This window comes from Rhopalosiphum maidis, chromosome 2 (assembly GCF_003676215.2).
Source record: "Rhopalosiphum maidis isolate BTI-1 chromosome 2, ASM367621v3, whole genome shotgun sequence".
Classification (NCBI taxonomy): Eukaryota; Metazoa; Arthropoda; class Insecta; order Hemiptera; family Aphididae; genus Rhopalosiphum; species Rhopalosiphum maidis.
Genome location: NC_040878.1, coordinates 46,136,515 through 46,157,977, shown reverse-complemented (window position 1 = coordinate 46,157,977; position 21,463 = coordinate 46,136,515). Strand labels below are relative to the sequence as shown.

Sequence of the window (21,463 nt, the reverse complement as noted above, 5' to 3'; positions counted from 1 at the left end):
TTATTTACACCATAGAACTGAAAAATATAGGCGAATATTATTATTTATTTCTAACGACAATATAATATAATTTAATATGACCAACAAATTTAACATACTTAAATTAATCTCATACTGTATTTAACTACTTATTATTGTTCTTAAAATTGTAGTTATATGTATTCTATATTATACTAGTTAACATTTTGTCACAATTGTACAACATTACAACATTTTAGTTAAATAAAATAATTAATATTTGTCGTCAGTCTAGGATTGTCTTAATTTAACTATGGTAAATACATCAATATTTATATTACATTATTTACAGTTTAAAGTATTGAAATTTTCATGCAAGTAAGTACTCTTATATAATTGTAATTTAACTATAAATTAATTTATTAAATTAAAACTTCTTATTATGTGTTAATAATTAAATTAATTATGCTGGGTTACCATTGATATTTAACTGACATATTAATTAAAACAACTATCGTCTACCATTTAACCACAATTGTCAGTTAAATTGGTAATAAATTAATAATAGGCATTAGAGGTTAACGCTAATTTAGTCGTTAGTTGAGATATTACAAAAACGTCATTTCTTTTTAATGAAGATCATAGCTAATTAATTTTCAACAGAAATTGTTATGATTCGAATTACGTTTAAAATTAAATTCTCTAAGTCCTAATTCAGTACGATTAAATGTAGAGGTTCTAATACCGTGATATTAAATTTACAATTTTAACCAAATTTTACTTTTAGAAAATAAGAAGGCGCTTATGCCTTTGCTATCAATAATCGTTTTCTTAGATGCAAAATTAAACTAACATATTATTATATAGCTTTTGGCTTATCAATGAAAGTTATAAAATATAAATATAAAATACATTCAAATGCACTATCGCACTGGGAAATCATCACTGATGCAATAAATAACGCATGATGCATAGGCTTAAATAAAATAAATATTTGGGATATTTAGATTTTCATGGTTAGGCAATCGTGTGATTTTTATGTTTCAGTGAAGATGATATGTATTATAATTATGAGGCGGATTTGATGTTAGACTCAGTAAACCGTAGGTACAAGAAAGTCGTGTTCACAACATATGCCATGGGTATGGCCATGACCATTATTGGATGTTTATTGGTGCTTTGAGTATGATCTAAAATTCAAATAGAACTGTATACGAACAATCACAGATTAAAGCATAATGTCGTTTAAGAAAAATGTCGCCATTTTTTTTTGTTGTTATTATTATTTAGCAATGTAGCTTATCTATTATAATATATTATACCTAATGTTATAATGTGTTTTATGTATATAGGGTGAAACGAACCAAGCAAGGTATGTTCGTGATATATTTACAAAATATTTCATTGCATTTTCAATTTTGGAAATTTTATTAGGCTTACACATATTTACGCAACTTGACGAATATACGTCAATCTCTAGTAATACCACAGCTAACATTAGACAGATTAATTATTTTGAGGTAAACTAACGAATATCTAAACAGATAAGTTCGTAATTAAAGTATAAATAATTATTAATTATATTTAATATAATCTATATATTACGATTATTCGTATCACGAATATACCTCACTTTAACCAACCATCATAATTAAATATTTTAAATTATTTAATACCTAACTTTTACCTATCTAAGATTGCCAAAAAAATGTATTGTAATTAAAATGTTTTTCTAAATGTGTTTCCTAATGATTTGTATCCTGTGCCATATTGTTTTTAAGTTATAAACTTTTGTTTAGTTTATTAAATTAAATTTGGTAAATTATTATACGTTTTTATAATAAATTGTATTTATTTTATACATAAATTTAATAATTTGTTTTTTTCTACAATCTGCACAAATTGATCATTTATAGTTATATACAATGTCTTGTTACGTCGTTTAATGCTACCCGGAAACAAAAAAATAACGCTTTCTTTATTTTTTGTTAATATGACAATAGTAGGAAAATGTCCACAGTTGAAATTGACGGAACCATAATATTGATGTAATTCTTCAATCAAATTGAATTTAAACAAATTGTTTATACACGGTTCGCTTAAAAATAATGTTTGCACAGCATAGTGTAATGCTTTGTTTTTCACCTCCTCCCTTTACACGGCACTGGTTATATTTAACAACATCGACTAATCTTATACTACATCATAGTAATACAACTATCATAATTTATTATGATTATTAATTAGAACGATTGTAAGCCATTTTTTTTTCGTATATAAAACCTAGAACCAAAAATAATGTTTAAATGTATACCATTATTATAATAATAATATGCTGTAATCATTTATTACTAATAACTATAACAGATATAGGTTGGTATTTGCTATGATTTTTTTTCAATTTTTTCATGACACGTTATGAAATACATTATTATGTAACAGTATACTAGGTATGATTTTACTGATGTATAAGTTTAAGCTCTTGAAATACAGTTTTATTATCCGCACAAATCGTGTTTTTGTTTGATTTGTTTCGTACATTCATTATTAAACAAAATCACAATTGTTTCAAGCTTTTCTTAAAAAATCAACACAAAATTAACTATTATAATAATGTAAATTAAAATAGCTATTTAATTCTAATAGCTTTAATTGTCATGATAAAATATGTACCTAAACAATATTTACTTCAGATATTGTAGTTTGTGTTGTAAAAAATGATTGTTTGTGGTCAGAATTGTGTAATAAAAGAATAAATGATCAATATAAGAAAAATTGTAATTTGTAATTTAACGAGTTTGTATGAATAATTTAATGCTGTTAAATTCACATGAAATGTATTCAGTTTGAGGTTCTCGATACAGTATTAGGTACTTTATGTATATGAATCTAGTCAACTGTCCCATCAATGTCATTGTCATAGTATCAAACTATACTTCCTACATTACCTTGAACATGAAAAATCGACGTACGAACATTTATTAGCCTTGAATTGGACATAGTTACAATGCACCGTAGAAATATTGTGTATTGGGTGTATATGATATTGATAATTAGTGGTGCAGTGTATTATGCGGTTGACCACATTTTCTCACTCATAATATTATACTATTTTATACATGTTCAACGTACGGGTTATCTTGAGTTCAAAAGATCATTCTTTTTTTTTTGTAATATTATTATTTATTAAAATATATACGTATTATGTAATGTATATTTTATTTTAAGCTTATAATATGGTAAATTATTATTATTTGTTGCAAACATTAAAAAAAAGAAAACTATTGGAGTAGATCAAATTATATAAGGTTTCCTGTATTGATACATTGAAGGCTACATAATATATGTATATTATTATTATTATTTTTAATTTTTTGTATATTATTCACTTACAGCTTTATATAAATATTGTTATTTGATAGCACTAAATGTAATAAAAAATAAAAATAAAACTAACATCAATCTAACTTTAATATTTGTGGCTCGAGTATCTTACATGACTTAAGATTTCATTACGTCTATAGAAGTAGAGAACAATGTTATCTGATAGGATGAAAAAAATCATTCTAGTTTCCTCATGTAGATATTTAACATTGCCTCTGACTATATATATATAAATATATATGTTTAAAAACGAAAACCAATAGGTACTTCCGTTTTTTCACGCTTATTTTAATCCGTGTGTATATCTATTTGTATAATACATACAAACGAGCAATATTATAGCTTTTAGAATAATGTTTTTAATATTTTATTGATAGAACGTGTATAGCGTATACAATATAATATGCAATATATAGATATGCATTATGTTTTATTTGGTTTTAGATTTTTAAAGAAGCTGTGGAGGTGGAGGTCGAGTTCGGTGAAGAAAACCAATGAAGAACTGTTGGAAGAAGGTCCAAATATAGAGCAGAACAAAGTGACGGTAGTCACATACGCACTTTGTTTTATTATGATGTTGGCTGGTCTGTCAGTAAAAATGGATTGATCTCAGATCATCTATTATAAAAATCTATTTTTTTTTTTTATTATACTTATATATTATGTTACATATGTGAGCGAACACCAAGGCTGATTTTAGCCGGGGGTGTACTTTAGTTAGGATGATATCTTGACGCCTTTTAATTGGCTTGATGGCTCGATATAACAGTTGTGTCGTGTTGTGTCATTATCGACACAATGAATTTTGAGCCTTGATAATATTATTATATTATGATGTGATTATTATTATTGTTATTTTTAAAATGTACTGAATTTTTTGTATTTACTGTAGAGTTTTATGTAGAGTTATTAAGCTTACTTGTTTATTAAAAAATATTATCAATATTAAATTATTCGTAAAAAATATGTAGTACTTATTAATGTTCTATTATTTTTAGTTTCTTCTGTTTTTTTTTAATTTTTGTATATAAAATATTGTATGACGAGCATTTGTTTAACCTTACCATCTCTAAAAATATTCTATTTTGTCTTATGCTAAATACAAGAAGCAAGTATTTAAAATGGTATAGGTTTTAAACACAGTAAATAAAAATAAAAATCATGTCTTCTTTATTATAATATTTTATAATTTTATTGTTTTATTAGAGTAAAATATAAGTTAATTTTTACTTAAAATACGATTGAATGTCTGCATAAATTAATCAATTTAAATTTAATTTAAAATTATTTTCCATGACTTATTATTATTATTATTATTTTTTTTGGTGATACATTTTCGAAATTTGCATTTAACAATATATAACATAAAATTAGATTTTTTGAATCTAAACTCAAAATTAAATTGAATTGAATCACAGCTGATTATTTTAAAAAACGTAACAACATATTGTGTATCCTAACTTATTACCAAAATCGTTTAATTTTTATCAATATTTAGGTACACTGTTATATTTATTTATTTTTCAACTATGTCAATAACGGTTTTAACAAATAATATTCCATCTCCGTTTAGACAGGTTTTATGTTATCTGTTATGGGTTTCATTTCATAGCATAACATTACTATGTATAATTATTTTTTTATGAATTTGTTGGGACCAAAAACACGATTCGTATTCTTAAGAGTCATGCTTAAACATTAACTATTATTTTGTAGTTACTCGGATAGTGTAATGGTGTAATAAATAATTGTGTACTATAGTATCATAGTAATATACCGTAATTATTGTTATTATTGTAAATATGTACTCTTAATTAATGCTATTACGGAAACTCGTTTAAGAACACTTATTATGATAAATATATATATTAAAAGTATATTATTTATAACTATTATAATTAGAACACAGATTTACATAACATTACTATAGTAATGAGAAAAGAGATACACGAGTATACGATTATAACTAGCAACAGTTAATAAGAAATCTATTAAATTGTTGGATATTTGTATTATTTAAATGTAATATTAATTAATAATAAATAAAGATAAGTTATCTGAAATATTAATTTTTGTAATAGTAATTTATACTTCTATATTTAGTGGTTGTTTATAGAATTGAAAAAAAAAATGAATTTGTATTTCTATATAAATTGTTTCAAAGAAATATATTTGCAGGTGTTTATAAAGCTTAAACTATGTACTTCAAGATATTTTCCTATGAAACCACGAAGACCAACTGGCTAGCTTAAAAATTTAAATTATAAGTATAACGACGATAGTCTTAAACTTTTTTATATGATATTGTTGTAACATTGTAAAATTAATTAATAATATAAATAGATAATAATAAATAAAATGAAAAGAATAAACTATTCATTTAGGTTGAATTATTCTAAAAAATTATTATTTTAAGAATTGTATACAATACAAATTATTGTATTACATTTTCATTTTTAATGCTAATAAAACAAGTTATGATTATTTTCTATTTAAATGTACTTATTTAATTTTCGTTCCATTGATTTAATTGTAGGCATATTATTTTTTAGTCGTACATCTAGTGTTTTCATTCCTTCAAACATATAACTATTAATTATTTTTAATATTATTATTCTGTATTGTTGTATTAATTTCTTTTCATATACAATTTTAAAACTAAAACTCTGTAATTTCTAAAGGTACCTTTGAATATCGTTGATGTGGATTCATTAATCTTATTCAAATTAATAACTTCACGAAAAAATATATTATTTTTGCATATAGATAAATGAACAATGAATTGAGTACTGCAAAGATGTATTTCCTGTCTTAGCGTTATGTAATCACACACGTTAATTAACCACCTATCGTAAAAATATCATGTAATTGCTAATTGAGAGTCAATGCAATTTAACTGTAAATATAATATCGTCTACCGAATATCAACGACTATTTTAATTTATAGAATACAATATAAATTTCAGTTTCACTAAAACACTTTCACCTGCATGTTTCAAACATAGAACGTGCCAAAAAGACGTCATCTAGCAGGTAAAGATTTCTCGAAAACAATAAGCACCGAAGCACATATAGGTGAATCGTTAACAAAGATCCCCGGGTCATATTATAAATACAATAATATTATGATTAATTTGAATAAGAGACTTGTTGGTGACGTGGTACAATACATTTGATAAAAATACGAAGGTACTTCTTACTTAGGTTACTCTAATGAACTGTATAAGTTGTACAATGTATAGGTACAATACTTATTTTAGTTTTCAATTGAAAAATAATGTTCCAATTATATTATGTAAAATTATTTCTAATTTTGTCTCGAATAATAATGAATTTATAGTTTCTGCCAAAAATCAAATTATATTAAACATTTTAACACGCTATATTTATTATAAGTATAATAATAGTTCCTCGTTTGTTATAATTATTTTGTTTTCTTTAAATAATACACGTACACACGTAAGTATTAAAACAAGTTTTTGAAATTTATTACTCAATAAATTGTCTTTACCACCAATCTATATAGTTGCATAAAAAATAAATAAAAATATTCTATAGTTGTATATTATTAAATATAATACGAATAAAATAGATAACTCTACTATAATTCATATTGTCCAAAAATATATTATAAAAGTAACGACCCCTACTTCCTTCCATTAATATATCTAACAGATGAATTATTAAGTCAATTAAATATTTTGTCTACTTATAAATTAAATAAATTCTAACAAATTCCATACAGATATACATGCATAATGTTAAAGAAATAATAGATACCTGTATATTTATGAATTATGTGTTAAAATTTTAATTGTGTAAGAATTTCATTAAAATCAAATTATATATATATATCTAGGAACTTGTATGCATATAAGTACAAGCTTATCTCAATTATTACACTATCAGTTTTAATTATTATAATAATTCATTCTAAGTTAATATACTATTAAATTATATTTAAACAAACAAATGGCGATTTAACATAGCGTATAATAATATATACACTCAATCTGTAAATATTATAACATACCTGTTGGACACATGGAACATGAACTACGTCCAAATAAACGAAAGTGGATATCAAACTGTTATTAATGGTATAGATATAATAATAATAATATATGGTATGCATAATATTATAAGTTTTATTTTGCGATAAAAAAAATACTAAGATTTGTCTTCATTGATTTGTATTATTTGTATTACCTTTAATATAGATAAACATTTTAAAACGTGTTATATTATATAGGTATTACTACATTAACATTACCAGCTTTCGTTTTTATTGTTATATATAAAAAATATAATATGTAAACTGTACAGTAAAACCATTGAGTTGAGTTGTATTTATTTATTTTTTAATACTGGCTTATTGCTATATATCCAGAAAATATTAACTTACTAATCATTTATTATTTCTTAGAAAATTAGCCAAGGCAACTGTATTATTTAATTTTTTAGAATTCAATATTAATGGGATTCTTATGTAAAAAATGTTCAGCGCAAACTGAATAAATATGACTACCAATAGTATCTACTAAGTATTATATTACTTCTACTGTAATTATATAAACTAAAACGCTTCAAAATACCTGATAGTGGTTGTATAAGACTGTGTTTACTTCAGTGAATACTACCTTCATAGTTTATACTTTTACATTAGTAAGTTATCAGCGGTGTAAATGCTGAGGCCTGAGGTTTGTTCGCATAATTTGTTTGAGTGTTTTAATATCATGATTATTTATTTTTCTGATGTAGATATGTACATGTCTTACCTGTATCTGATATACAGGTTAGTATTGGTAGATAGGTATAGTATACATCTCTATTTGTCTAGGTTAAAACTCAAAAGTAAACAATATTATAAAACTATTAATACTAAAACGTTCTTGATTATGTAATTTTTAGAAAATACCTTATGGAATAATATCTACTCTTGTTTTCATAAACTGTATCTTATAAAAAATGTTTCAGCTCTAAAATAACTTTCTAATTAATTTGTTGTGAACTTTTTATTTTGTGTATATGTATGAAACTTCAGTGCGGAACAGATATTACGGTAGTTGTTCTCTTAAGTAGGGTTTTGATTTTTAGACAGATATAAACATAAATATTAAATAGATAGGTATAAGTATATGTATTAACTTTAAAATAGTATTAAATTGACAATGGTTAACATGAATGTAGTGGAAGAAATATCGTTGATTTTGTTCTTTGTTTTTAAATAAGCTATCAAAAACTATAGTTGATTTTTATTTTGATCTTACCTAATCTAACTACCGTACTTAATCGCAAAGTATGATTTATTTATTTATTTATTAATTCATGTATCGAAATAAAAATATTATATGATATTAGGTAATTTTGAATTATGATTAATAACATAATTAACATAACACAATTTTACACGGAATAAAATTTAAGAGACATTGTAGTATGTATTTACAATTACACGCAGCGCGAGTATAATAATTAAGAAAAACTAAATACATTTAACAGAGAAAAAGGGTTCTGTATTAACAAGGTACTGTGTAATAAATTACTTAAGTGATGAAATAATAAACAAATTGTTTGTGATCCTCTGTAATTGGTTTTTCAATGCGTGTTTGACAATCAAAATGTGCATACTTTTTTCATTCATTATTATAAAAATACAATATAATTTTTATAAACAAGATTAGGTTAGTCGTCGTCAATATGGCTGTAAGCGAAATGGTGGATTTTGTATAACATGCATTATATTATTATGTGTAGCGTAGTAGGTTCCTATAATGTAAAATCAAACTTGATCAAACTTATTTCTTCCTATAACGCTTGAAAGAAAAACTTGTAAATACATTAAATTCGCGTTTTTGATTACTATATATTTCCGACGTATTAAGGCATTAAGCACATAATATCATGCGTTTTGATCGTAGGTACATGTAATGTTTACTGTAATAGCAGTTGATTAGTATTTTAATTATAATCTATAGAAATCATAAACACGTAGGTTTTATATAATATATTATAAGGATATAATACATTATAGTTGTATATATGTGCTTATCATAAGATTTCTAAAAAAATAACGATTACCGTTCGTGCGATAGATGACCTACGGGGAATTTGTAGGTGTTTTATACGACTTAATTACCGGATATTTAATTTTAAATTATATTATTTTCAATATTATGTTAATGTTTTTCCGTTGTTCATATGCGTACCATTAAAAAAATGTGGTGTAAAATTGTAAAAAATATTTATAGTAATAAATTATTTATGACTTGAGTATGTACTATTGTGTTGTAATAATAAATTATGGATAAAACATCTAGATATTTAGAATTTAGATTAATAATATAAACTTGCAGTATTGCTTCAGGTGTAAATTATACGAAATCTAAAAAATTATGTTGACGCAATTGTTGTTGAGCAAAAACAATAGCCCTTAGCCAGAGTTGCAGTTCATCAGTATAAAAATAGTGTGATATTTGTTGAATTTCGACGAAATTTTATTGTCTAAATATCATTAAAACATCTTATAAATGTGTACTAATCTTATGTTATTAGCATACGCAGTGACAATATTATACAGGGAGTTTCACCAAACATGCTCATTCCTATATTTTTTTTTTTATAATTAATTTATTCAAATAATTATTTTTGAAATGCTAAATGTAGAACCGTTTTTTAACTGTTCACATTTTATTCAGCCATTTAATAATAATTGTTTCGTAGAAATAGACACTTATTTTTGTCTAATAAGAACCAATCTTTTTTACTGTATATTTTTAAGTAGGTGGTAGATTTTAAAATTGTTAATGTATCTAAATTAAAATTTGTACGAGTGATTTTTAAGTTATTTAAATATTTATATACTAAGGATAATATTATGTAACTATAATAGTTTTACAAGTGATATATAGAGTAAATATGCTATGTAGTAATCTAGTACTTATTATTCTCAAACAATTTTTACAAATTATAAAATGTTAATATAAATAAATATTATTTTTCATATTATAATCATAGCCACAGTATCTTTCTAATCTATTATCGTTGTTATATTTATCCTTAATAAACAAAAATAAATAACTCAAAAACTAATCATTCAAATCTCGATACACAGACATTTTTAAAAAAGTCAGCTTTTCAATCATTTTTTATACCTACTAAGCTTAAAAAAAATATATAATTTGTCACGTGCCTACATGGCTATTTATACGTAGTTACGACTTAATAATTAAATATTTTAATTCGAGTATTCAAACAAACCAACTGTATAGTCTTTTCAGTGTTTGTTTATATTTGACTAATAGTGAAACAAATTTGAAATTTTCCGTAAACTTATTTCTTCTTAAATATATAATCTTGTGGTACATCGCATAAGACTTAAGAAAACAATTATTTGTATTATTCGTGGAAATAAGATATAGTTATAAGTTATTGTGATTATTTGCAATTAAAAATAGTAGTTAAATTATATAATGTATAATATATAATATTATACACGTATAATTAATTTATAATAATGAGTAATATTTTGTAAATTTCACATGACTTCGATCAAATAGTAAATTAAAAAAATAATTTTGATCACACATTATCATGATTGGAACAATAAATTAATATGACTTTATTAATATCCAGATGAATTTCCTTTTCGACGGAAATCTGGCATAACCTCGATCATTCCTGACGAAGTCCTGGCAATAGCTGATGCTGCTGAACCACCTGAACCTCCATTATCTTTCAATCTCATTACAGTATGACCAATATCTTTAAGTTTTTGTACAACATCCTGTAAAAATAAAAAGGAAAACAAGACTTCAATAATAGAATATTATTTTTGAAATATATCTATCATATTTATATTCTTATACCTTAGTCGTTCCGTATTCATATTGAACTTGCATAGGCATAAGCTGGTGATAAATTCTAGGTTTATCTATTACTTCTTTTAGAGTTTTATTGTACCACAGTTTTAGAGCGGATGCCTAGAAATAAAATGGTTTTGTTTATTATTTCGGTGATCATAGAATAAGTATTGGTTTTTTTTATATTTAATTACAATAATTAATAAGCTATATGATTTGAGATGATCAATATTATATTCTTCAAAAATCGTTTGGATTATGTATCGTATAAAATATTGAGTAATTTTTTAACAGTTAACATTATTATTATTGAATACATTTTTTTTTGTATCATATTGAAATCAATTAAAGTTTAAACTAACGCATATCATTAAATAAAAATAAAAATGTTGATTTAAAGAAACTTTTGTATAATTCCAACAAATGTTATACAAATTCAGATAATAAGTGTTTACTGTTAAAAAAATCACTCTGCATTATAAGTATAGCAACAACACAATTTAAATTGATAACCAAACATTTCAAAATCAAATTAATGAATTAAAGAAATCTTACATAGGAAGTAGCAAGAGTGATTTTCGAACCTCCCGCCGCTCCTGCCGCGAGAACGAAATCACCATTTTCGTCGGTAAATATAGTTGGACACATGGAAGACATTGGTCGTTTGCCCGGTTTTATGAAATTAGACGGCGAAGATGGGATTCCATAATGGTTGGAGACTCCTGGTGTCGAGAAATCATTCATTTGGTTATTAAAAATAATACCGGTGTTTGGAGACATGAAACCACTGCCGAAGCTAAAACAAATACGAAGGTGACGTGTTAATAAGTATTGTCATCCATATGCACTATCAGTTTTGGGAAATTAAGAAATCTATATTCACTGTGTATTGATTGTATTAGTGCACACGACAACGTTTCCCATTGAATCGATTACAGCCAAGTTGGCGGTTCCATGATTATTTGGCATATAAAAGTCAGCTCCATAGTATTTAGGGTCTCCCGAAGTAAAATTATCGGACATTTTACTTTGTATACTTTGTATGTAACTGTCCGATTTCACTTTATCGTAAATCTGAAAAGTGCAATTTATTCACATGTGCTAGGTACATTAGTAGTACACGTTTTAAGTGTCTGCAAAAAATACCTACTTGAGACACGTTTACGAATTTATGATCTCCTAAATGGGTTCTTTCACCGTATCCAAATTTGAATGCCTCCACCAATCGGTGTGCGTCTAAGCCAGCATTGGGCGCTGGTAAAATTCCGTCCAATATACGAAGAATGAATGCTAATATTATACCAGAACCAGGAGGTGGCCCTGCGTGTATCGTATATCCACTCTTTAATTTTACGGCAAAAGCTTCTTCGATTTCAACACTGTAAATAAAATATTTTTGTTAATTTGTAATTTTGAAGATTACGAATGAATTGTAATAAATAATAATTGACAATTTAAATAAAACATTTATATGGAAATAACAATATCAAAAATTAAAATTGATTTATTTAGCTATAGGTGCTTATATTAAAAATAAATGTTGATATTTTTTAATAATACCACACAATACTTACAGAGCATTTGATTTGAAAAATGTATACTTACTAATAATTTGCTAAATCTTCTTTTGTAATAATACCATTTACTTCTTTTAAATCGTCTACTATTTTTGATGTTAATGATCCATTATAAATGGCATCTACCCCTTCTTTTGCTACGATTCTTAATGTTTCTGCTAATTTTGGTAACTTGTAAATTTCTCCAATTTTCTTTGAACGTCCAGTTCTTTCATCAAAAAATGTTTCTCTATAAACAATTAACGAAGAAAATAAATTGACTTTAAGCTTCTATAATAATATGCATTGTTCAATTCATAAAAAAGTGTCTTAAAATTGTATAAACCAAGGTATCTATTATAAATATTAATTTAGAATATAGATGAATACTCCCATAATATATCATACCTAAGCATGGGATCAGCTTTTATAACTTCTACATCATCCTTCAGACTTATTTCTAGATGTTTACTGATTTTTATGCCTTCTTCACATAATCTTATTGTTGGTTCAAAAAGTGATTCCCATGGAACTCCACCACCGTATAAGTTATAAATTTCTGAATAACCTTTAAATGCTCCTAAAACTCCAACAGCCAAACCTCCTGAAATTTTTCATATCAAAAATAATAGAAATCGAAGAATATTTATAATTACCTATGTACTTTTATAAACACATTAATATTTTCAAAACTAATAGCTGAAACCCTTGTATGCTTATACATGCTCATTGACCTTATTGATAAGCGATATAAGTACATTTTTGCAAACCTTATCAGTTATCATTCAAGTATACTTATTTACAAATAAACTTTTGTTTGAATTAACATTTTTAAATTAGGTCAGTTATGTTATTAAAGCGATATCACCAATAAGAAATGCAAAGACTTTAGTTTAATATTAAATTAATTATGTATGTTAAAAAAAAAAAGTCAGATATAGATTTAGAACATTATTACTTATAACTGAAAGAGCATAGAGTGTTGTCTATGGTAGATTCAGCAGTAGATAAATATTAATTGATTTTTATCACAGATATTGAATGTCTATATGAATATGACTTATATTTATATTTATATTTTATAAAACAATGTAAATTAGAACCTATATTAATAAAAGAACATACGTATATTTTATATAATATTGTTTACATACATATTTATATTGTATAATAAATAAATAATCATATAGCTTATTTGTATTTGTATTTGTAATACATACCGTTTATAGAACTATTTGGATCTTTTACAAACATATTTGTTGTTGCTGCGGCTGGAGCTGTTTCACGTGCATTGATCGACATTATTTTTTTGGTCGTAGCGTTGTAGAAACTCATTATAAAACCTCCACCGACACCCATTTGATGTGGACATAAGACACCATCACATAAAATTGTGGCTATTGCGGCATCTATGGCATTTCCACCTTTCGATATAACGTCCCTGTTAAAAAAGAAAAAATGTTATTTATAACTTGTCAAATATTTATTAATCACAAATATTTAAAATGTTTGAAATATTAGAAAAATAATAAAACTATAGGTATCATAATTTTGAAATTATATATTGCAGCTGAAAATTTAAAATATTTTAATGTCCTACACTAGTTTTTTGAATATTATCAATACAGAAATTCTGTTAAATTTAAAAATAGAATATACATTGTATTCGTTATTAATTATTTACATTATAATTGGTATACATTTATATTTCAATAGTTGTATTGAGAAAAATTAGATTAATAGTTTAATATTTAGAATATTTTACTGTATATTAGGTTATTATTAAAATAAATACTATTAACCCTTAAATAAGTAATATATACGACTGTATATATAAAAAAAAAAATATTTCACAGGTTTTAAACGTTTACATGATATTCTTAATGATTATGTCATCAAAATACTGAAGTTGATCAAATTATTACTACGAGTATATTTAAAATTAAATATATATTATTATATTGGTTTGTATTACACTCCGATTTGTGCACATGGTCCACCGTTTGAGACGACACCGACTTTTCGGTACAAGCCCATCGGCATACTTGACGGTGGCAACGGGAATTCTGGGTCGGAGGTTCTAGTATTGGACTCATAGTATTGTGAAAATATGACTATGGCCGCAACTATGACAGCAAATAATAATAAGACTCCAACAAGAACTAGTATAAGACATCGTTTTGACAGTAATCTGAAAATAAACAATACAGTTTTTAGGATGAGTTATTGGGTCTAATACTAATAGCAGTTTTTAATAAAAGAATATGATCAAATAAGCAATAATTATATTATAGTTTATTTTAAACATAAAAAAGTATCAGAAACGTTTTATAAAAATTAACTTAACAAATAAATAACGATTTTATAATAATATTAATAATTATTAAGGCATTATTATTATTAATATCTAATGAACTATGATTATATTTAAAAAATAAAACAAAAAAAGTTCATTGGTGACCACGTAATAATTTAACATATAAATCTAGATTTTGTGATTACAGAAAAACTATTAATTGATATGTAGTAGTTTGATTTGAGTTTAATAATAAATTTTATATTTTTATCTAATTTAATAATGGATTGATGAGAAAAAAATAAAAAAAAAATACAAAAATGATTAGGGATGAGTAATATTAAACTGTTTTTATCTCAGGTTGAAAGTTCAGAGAATTCCTGGAAATCGGTAACATTTCTGTGAATATCTAGTGGGTTACGGAAAAATAGTTGTAAGGGGGAATAAGACCTATATATTTGGTAAGTAATATTTTTCTTTTAATAATAGGAACTTTATAATGTTAAGATAAATGATAAATCATTATGTACTATAATAGAGCAACAATACCCATATTGAAATAAATATTAGTCAAATATTTAGTTGTATCACTGTTTGAAAATAATAATTGTTATTATACTGTAAAACCACCGTAAATTGTGATACGCTCCACGTGGATGGTATATTTCAATTAAATTATTAACTACGAATCATTTTTCTCATTTACTAATAATTATTAGTTTACTTACATGATATTGATATATTTTCCTTTATTTACGCAACATTATGATTAATAAATGGTAATTGATTTGGTATCGTGAATTTTTCTATACTCTTGATCACTCTTGCAAAGTTTTGTGTTTTCGACAATTTTTCGATCGTAGTTATACTTACAATTGTATTATAATACGTCTAAACATTAGCCATTAAGCTCTTGCAAGAGCTCATAGTTCAATAAAAATAAACGGACACAAGTTAGTTGTGTATTTTGAAATCTTTTTTCAACAACTAATAGCGGGTAATTTGGGTAAATATTAAAATATTTCTTGAAAACAAAGTTCAATTATTATTTATTTGAATAATGAATAATTATAAGTGATTCTAAATAACGATAAAATAGTTACGCTCCGTGAATACTGCTCATAATTCTAATTATAGACCCAATTAGTCTAGTTAAAATATGATCGATGATACGTGGAGTGAAAATAGAACCTGATATGATTTTTTAAAATTCCGTAGGTGCCTGCAGGTGAAATAAATAATCAACAAGTAATCGGGTCATTCTCAAATTTATCAGAAGAAACTAAGTGATAAAGCCAATTAATATTGAAGAAGAAATAAAATTTGATATCATGTATTTATTGTCTAAATCTAAATTAAAAAATTTATGATATGTATTTACAATTAAAAAGCTCTTTTTTTTTATTATTTATCTATTATTTAAATAGGTATGCACAATGAATAACTTGAGACAGACATAAGATTCATTTTTAAGTCTTTCTATAGTAATAATATGTTAATATAAAATTAAACTTGAACTATTGAGTATAATATGAAAATCCAAATTTAATGTTATAAATTATAATCGTTGAGAATTTATATGTTATCTTAATATGATGGTTATGAAATTATTAATGAGAAGATCAAATTAAATTTTAAACGCGTTATCTATAAGTGTATAATACATAAAATATAGTAACAAATAATAAAAAAATTATAATTATTTATCACAAACAAAAGTCTAGAGTACCCAATCAATGAGAACTATATAACGGCATAACGCATGAAACAAAAAACTATTATTTCTAATTCAAACATTTATCAATTTAGTGATATAAATTAATAAGTGGATATATATATAGTATGAATACCTAATTGCATAACTATTATTATCAATGTAATAATCATTTTTGTACTTAAATTATCAATCAAACGAATGTCGTATCTGTATGGGTTAACAATAGTTGATTCCGTCTCTTTAGCAAATTTTACATTCAGAAAAATTTATTTTACTTTGATAATTTTGATATTAAAGTGTACACCATTGATCAGTTATAAAATGTAAAATTAAGAATATCAATCAAGATGTCACGAAGGGTTTTTATTGAATTTTAATTTTGAAGCAGTTTATATGCATTTTAAAATTGCCAATTTAAGATATAAGTACGTTGTCTTCTTAAGTCGAACTTTTTAATTTAATTTTCTTTAAGAATCAAATATTATTAAACAAATTGTATAATAACTCACTATTACTGTATTATTATTATAAAACTAATAATATGAAATATGATATTAATCACTGTAAAATTAAATTTTAAAAATTAAAAAAAAATGTATAATTATAATATTTATTATTACCGTATCGAAACTATTGCTTCCAGAATGTATAATAATAAAGTTATTAAAGAATAAATTAAAAGCAAGATAATAAGTCTTACACATTATAACCAAATAATTGAGTGTTTAAACTAGTCATTAGATTTTTTGAAAACTGATAATATAATACAAGATGAAAAGATTTATGAATAAATTATAAGATTGTAATAGGTAATAAGCTAAAACAAAAAAGGTCTTTCAGGGTGTAAAAATAATTTTATGCATCTAAATATCTTCTTGTTTAAAACAAAAGTAGTAATAATTCACTGAACCAATCAAACCAATTTTAATATTTGTTTTGGATTTGAAATAAAACACTGATCACATTGTTATAATTATATGAATAAGTCAGTTTTTTTAATAAGCATCTTTTAATCAATGATATAAATATAGTGATTAACACTTTGAAAATTTAGAATAAATAAAATATGTAAGTACGTTTCACATTGAAAAAAACACGGCTAAAGAATAAGAATATAAGGAATTATTAACTAATACTATAACACTATGTGATGCTATCAATGTATAGATATAATGTATTAAAATATTCATTAATACTGCCAATTGAAAACAATAATTGTACTTTGTACTTCTACATAATATGGCCCTCGTAAACCATACCAAACTTCAATTATATACCTAAGCACATAATAGAGCTACTTTTTTTTTAATTGTTGGTAAGCGGGATGTATAAGTAAGTTATATTACATACGTTACTATTTAATTCAATTTTTGTGTCATTAAATTCATCGGTGGCCATTAGAAAAATACCAGAGATATTATCTCGGTTAAAATAGGTTAAAAATTGATATTGAGTAAGTAAGTAATTTTAAAATTGTAAGAAATAGAACCAACATTATACGCAGTTGTAAATATTGTAACATTCTCAATGCATGCAAGAAAGAAAATTAATCATTTAAAACAAATTATTTAATCGAGTTATCAATTATTGGTCATTATACTAGTTGACTATACAGTTTGAGTAGGTATATTTGTAATTTGTAGTAAATCAGAATTATCAGACCCATAACTGATAAGAAATTTAGATGTATCTAAAATAAGCCACGTGTATTTTGCTCTATATGTAGTTTATATCACGTGAATTTATATTATTTAAAAATCTATTGGTTTAAAATTTGCACCAAGTCCGTGGTATTTAATGTACCATACGTTAGTAAAAATATTTTACGTTACAAATTAATAGCATATTTAATTATTACCCATTACATTAGTTTTAATTGAAATACGTCAATTACGCCAATTGTTATATTCGGCTGTACTGAATTTATTTTTTATATATCATATTTTAAAGCAAATAAAATTATTTTAGCGAGTTATACTGTAGTCATATAATATAATGTTGCTGAAGTGTTATTTATAATAGTATAATAAAAAAATGCGTTTATTAAAATGTTTATCAAATATCAACCTTTCACAAGACTACCAAGTTACTTATAGTTTTTGTTTTTATTTAGAATTTTGGATGTAAGCCAATAAATTAAACTATAAACCTGGTAGACGTAAACTAATTATGTTTTTAAGGACTGCTTTAGAAAGATACATGATTTTGTTTATACGACATGAGCTTAATTTTTCTAAATCTAGTAGAAGTACGAAATAAATTCGTAGGTGAGTTGGTGAGTACTGAACAGTTTAGAAGTGCGACGATGCTGATATATAAATATATAAATAATTGGAAATACATAAGATATAACATAGATAAATGTGTTTGTGAAATGTTATAAGGCCCGAAGAGATAATGAAGAATACTAATGTCAATTAAATATGTAAATCAAAAAGGAAAATATGTATGGTAAAGTGTTATAATAGAAAAAATTGAAAACTAGAATGTTTAGTATTTACTAGTGAATGGCTGTTGAACTTTCGCTTCTATCACTTTGGAAAGGAATAGTGGTGTATTAAAAATGAATATTTCATTCTTTCTCTTTTTTCTTTCTATTTCTTTTATAGGATTTAAAAATATTGGATCGTTTTCAATAAAGATTATATCAATAGATTCCTTGAAACTCTGGAAGGTTTGTAACTTAATTGTTCAACCCATATAGGTGGCTCATAGTTCACACGTGAATTTTCTTTTAGGTAACGAAAAATGAATACATTTTTTATTTTTACAGCATTACCGTCATTTACAGATAATAAAATAGTTATCACGAATGTACATAATTTTTTTTATTGTATTATATTTTGTAATTTATGCAAATATAGCTATTTTACATGAATACAATTTTAAGTAACAGTTATTATATAACGTATGAAGCAAAATATGTAGATGAGGTTTATATATCGAAATAAATCTTCGACCAATCTTAACAATAAACAATTTAGAATATTCCAACTGAAGCAAAACGGAAACGATAGATAAATAAATTATAATAATTAAAAGGTAGTATATATTATATATATTATTAGTCGGGTTAACCTAAATTACGCATAATATGAAAATTTACAGTTTTTAACTAATTGGCACCAAATTTTACACACATTTTATCTGGGTTCCCGGACGGGTTTTAAGAGCATTAGAATATAAGCTAAAGATAACAGCTATTACATATAAAAGGTAAATTATATGGTTGAGACTTAAGGAATCAAAAAATACTTGATCGATTTTGACGGTTCAAAGAAAATAATAAATAATAGGTTGAAATAGTACTTTTAGGGTGTTGTACTCGTTATTAATAATATTAAAACCATAGCCACATATTTGTTTAATTCTTGGTTGCACATATGAAAAAAAGTTACTTATTCACTACACGTGGATTGCCATCTCGGTTCTATTAATCTTCGGATAACGCCTAGTAATATATCTAGTTGTTTAAAATGAATGAAAATTCTTCGTGTTTTAAAAATATTATTATTTAGTTGTAAAAATTAATGATGTCAACCAATTATCGAAAATTAACAAACATTTATTTGATCATATATTTAATGATAATTATTTAAACTTACCTTGCATTTTTGTTTAGTGGCGATCCTAGTATCGGTGTTTTGTCATTTAAATCGAAGGCCGAAATGTTTACTTCGGAATCATTCATTTGGATCAACGAAAATTAATTACGTTTATAAAGTGTGAAATAAACTAATGTTTATAATTTTTAATATCATGTAAATCAAACGGAATGTATAATGCCAAAACCGGACGACCGGTGTGGTTCAGAATCACTTAACAAAGTATTGCGATAGTAGTCGTAGTGGTAAACGGAATCAGTAGAAATAGTAACATTTTCGTTATAAGTCGATTGTATTTTTTTTTTTATTTATTAGATAAAAATCCACTGCCATGTTGTATGCGGTAGTGCTATAAGCAAATTTATAACATACCTACAGTGATGCTAATTAATGCTCAATATCGAACGTACCTGATAAGTGATAACCAATAACCACATACTGCCCATTAGATTGATTTTCAAACATGCAAATAATATGAACTTATAATATATTATACAAATAAAGCAATAACAATAAAACAATTATGTAAGTAAATGAAAATTATTATTAGGGATCATTAAATAAAAATATTTAATATTGTTAGCTATACATCTAATGTTATAAACATATTTATTATATAGTAATCTAAAATAATGTCATACATAACTATACAGTCTTAAACTTTTTTGAGATGCTACGAGCCTACGACTATACTTATAGTGTTCATTTATTTATGGATCAATATTTTTCTATAAGTTTTTTGTTGAACTAAAATATTATAAAACTAATTTCAGTATTAAGGGTTAAGGGAGGGAGACTGGGAAAATATTTCATTGTATATTATATCATTAGATATGCTTTAAACTTATAAGTTATAATACCTGAAAAATTAAAATTCAAACCTATCAGTTTTCAAATTATTATATACCATCATCGTTATCGCCTTCAATACAATCATATTATAATAAAAAAGGATTACTACGACCTATGTGTATACACTAAAGTCAAATATTTAATTTTTATTGAAATGTGATTATAATATAATGATATCACCAACATTTAAAAGAATTTTTTTTTTAAAGGTTATAATTCTTAATATTTTTAAG

The 21,463-nt window shown here is 24.6% G+C and overlaps 1 protein-coding gene across 2 annotated transcripts; it reads right to left on the bottom strand.

Moving 5' to 3' along the window:
• Positions 1–10,813: 10,813 nt before the first annotated feature.
• LOC113551953 (glutathione hydrolase 1 proenzyme-like) lies at positions 10,814–20,674 on the bottom strand. Of its 2 annotated transcripts, none has more exons than XM_026954560.1 (10): positions 20,379–20,674; positions 14,736–14,951; positions 13,981–14,201; positions 13,169–13,364; positions 12,810–13,010; positions 12,355–12,583; positions 12,088–12,227; positions 11,760–12,000; positions 11,211–11,324; positions 10,814–11,128 (listed from the first exon to the last, which is right to left on the bottom strand). In XM_026954560.1, exons 1-10 carry the CDS (start codon positions 20,462–20,464, stop codon positions 10,967–10,969), a joined length of 1,806 nt encoding a protein of 601 aa, XP_026810361.1. In that variant the 5' UTR covers positions 20,465–20,674; the 3' UTR covers positions 10,814–10,966. The 2 variants fall into 2 exon arrangements, with proteins under 2 accessions (XP_026810361.1, XP_026810360.1); XM_026954559.1 differs by having other exon boundaries at positions 12,088–12,278; positions 20,379–20,672.
• Positions 20,675–21,463: the final 789 nt, after the last annotated feature.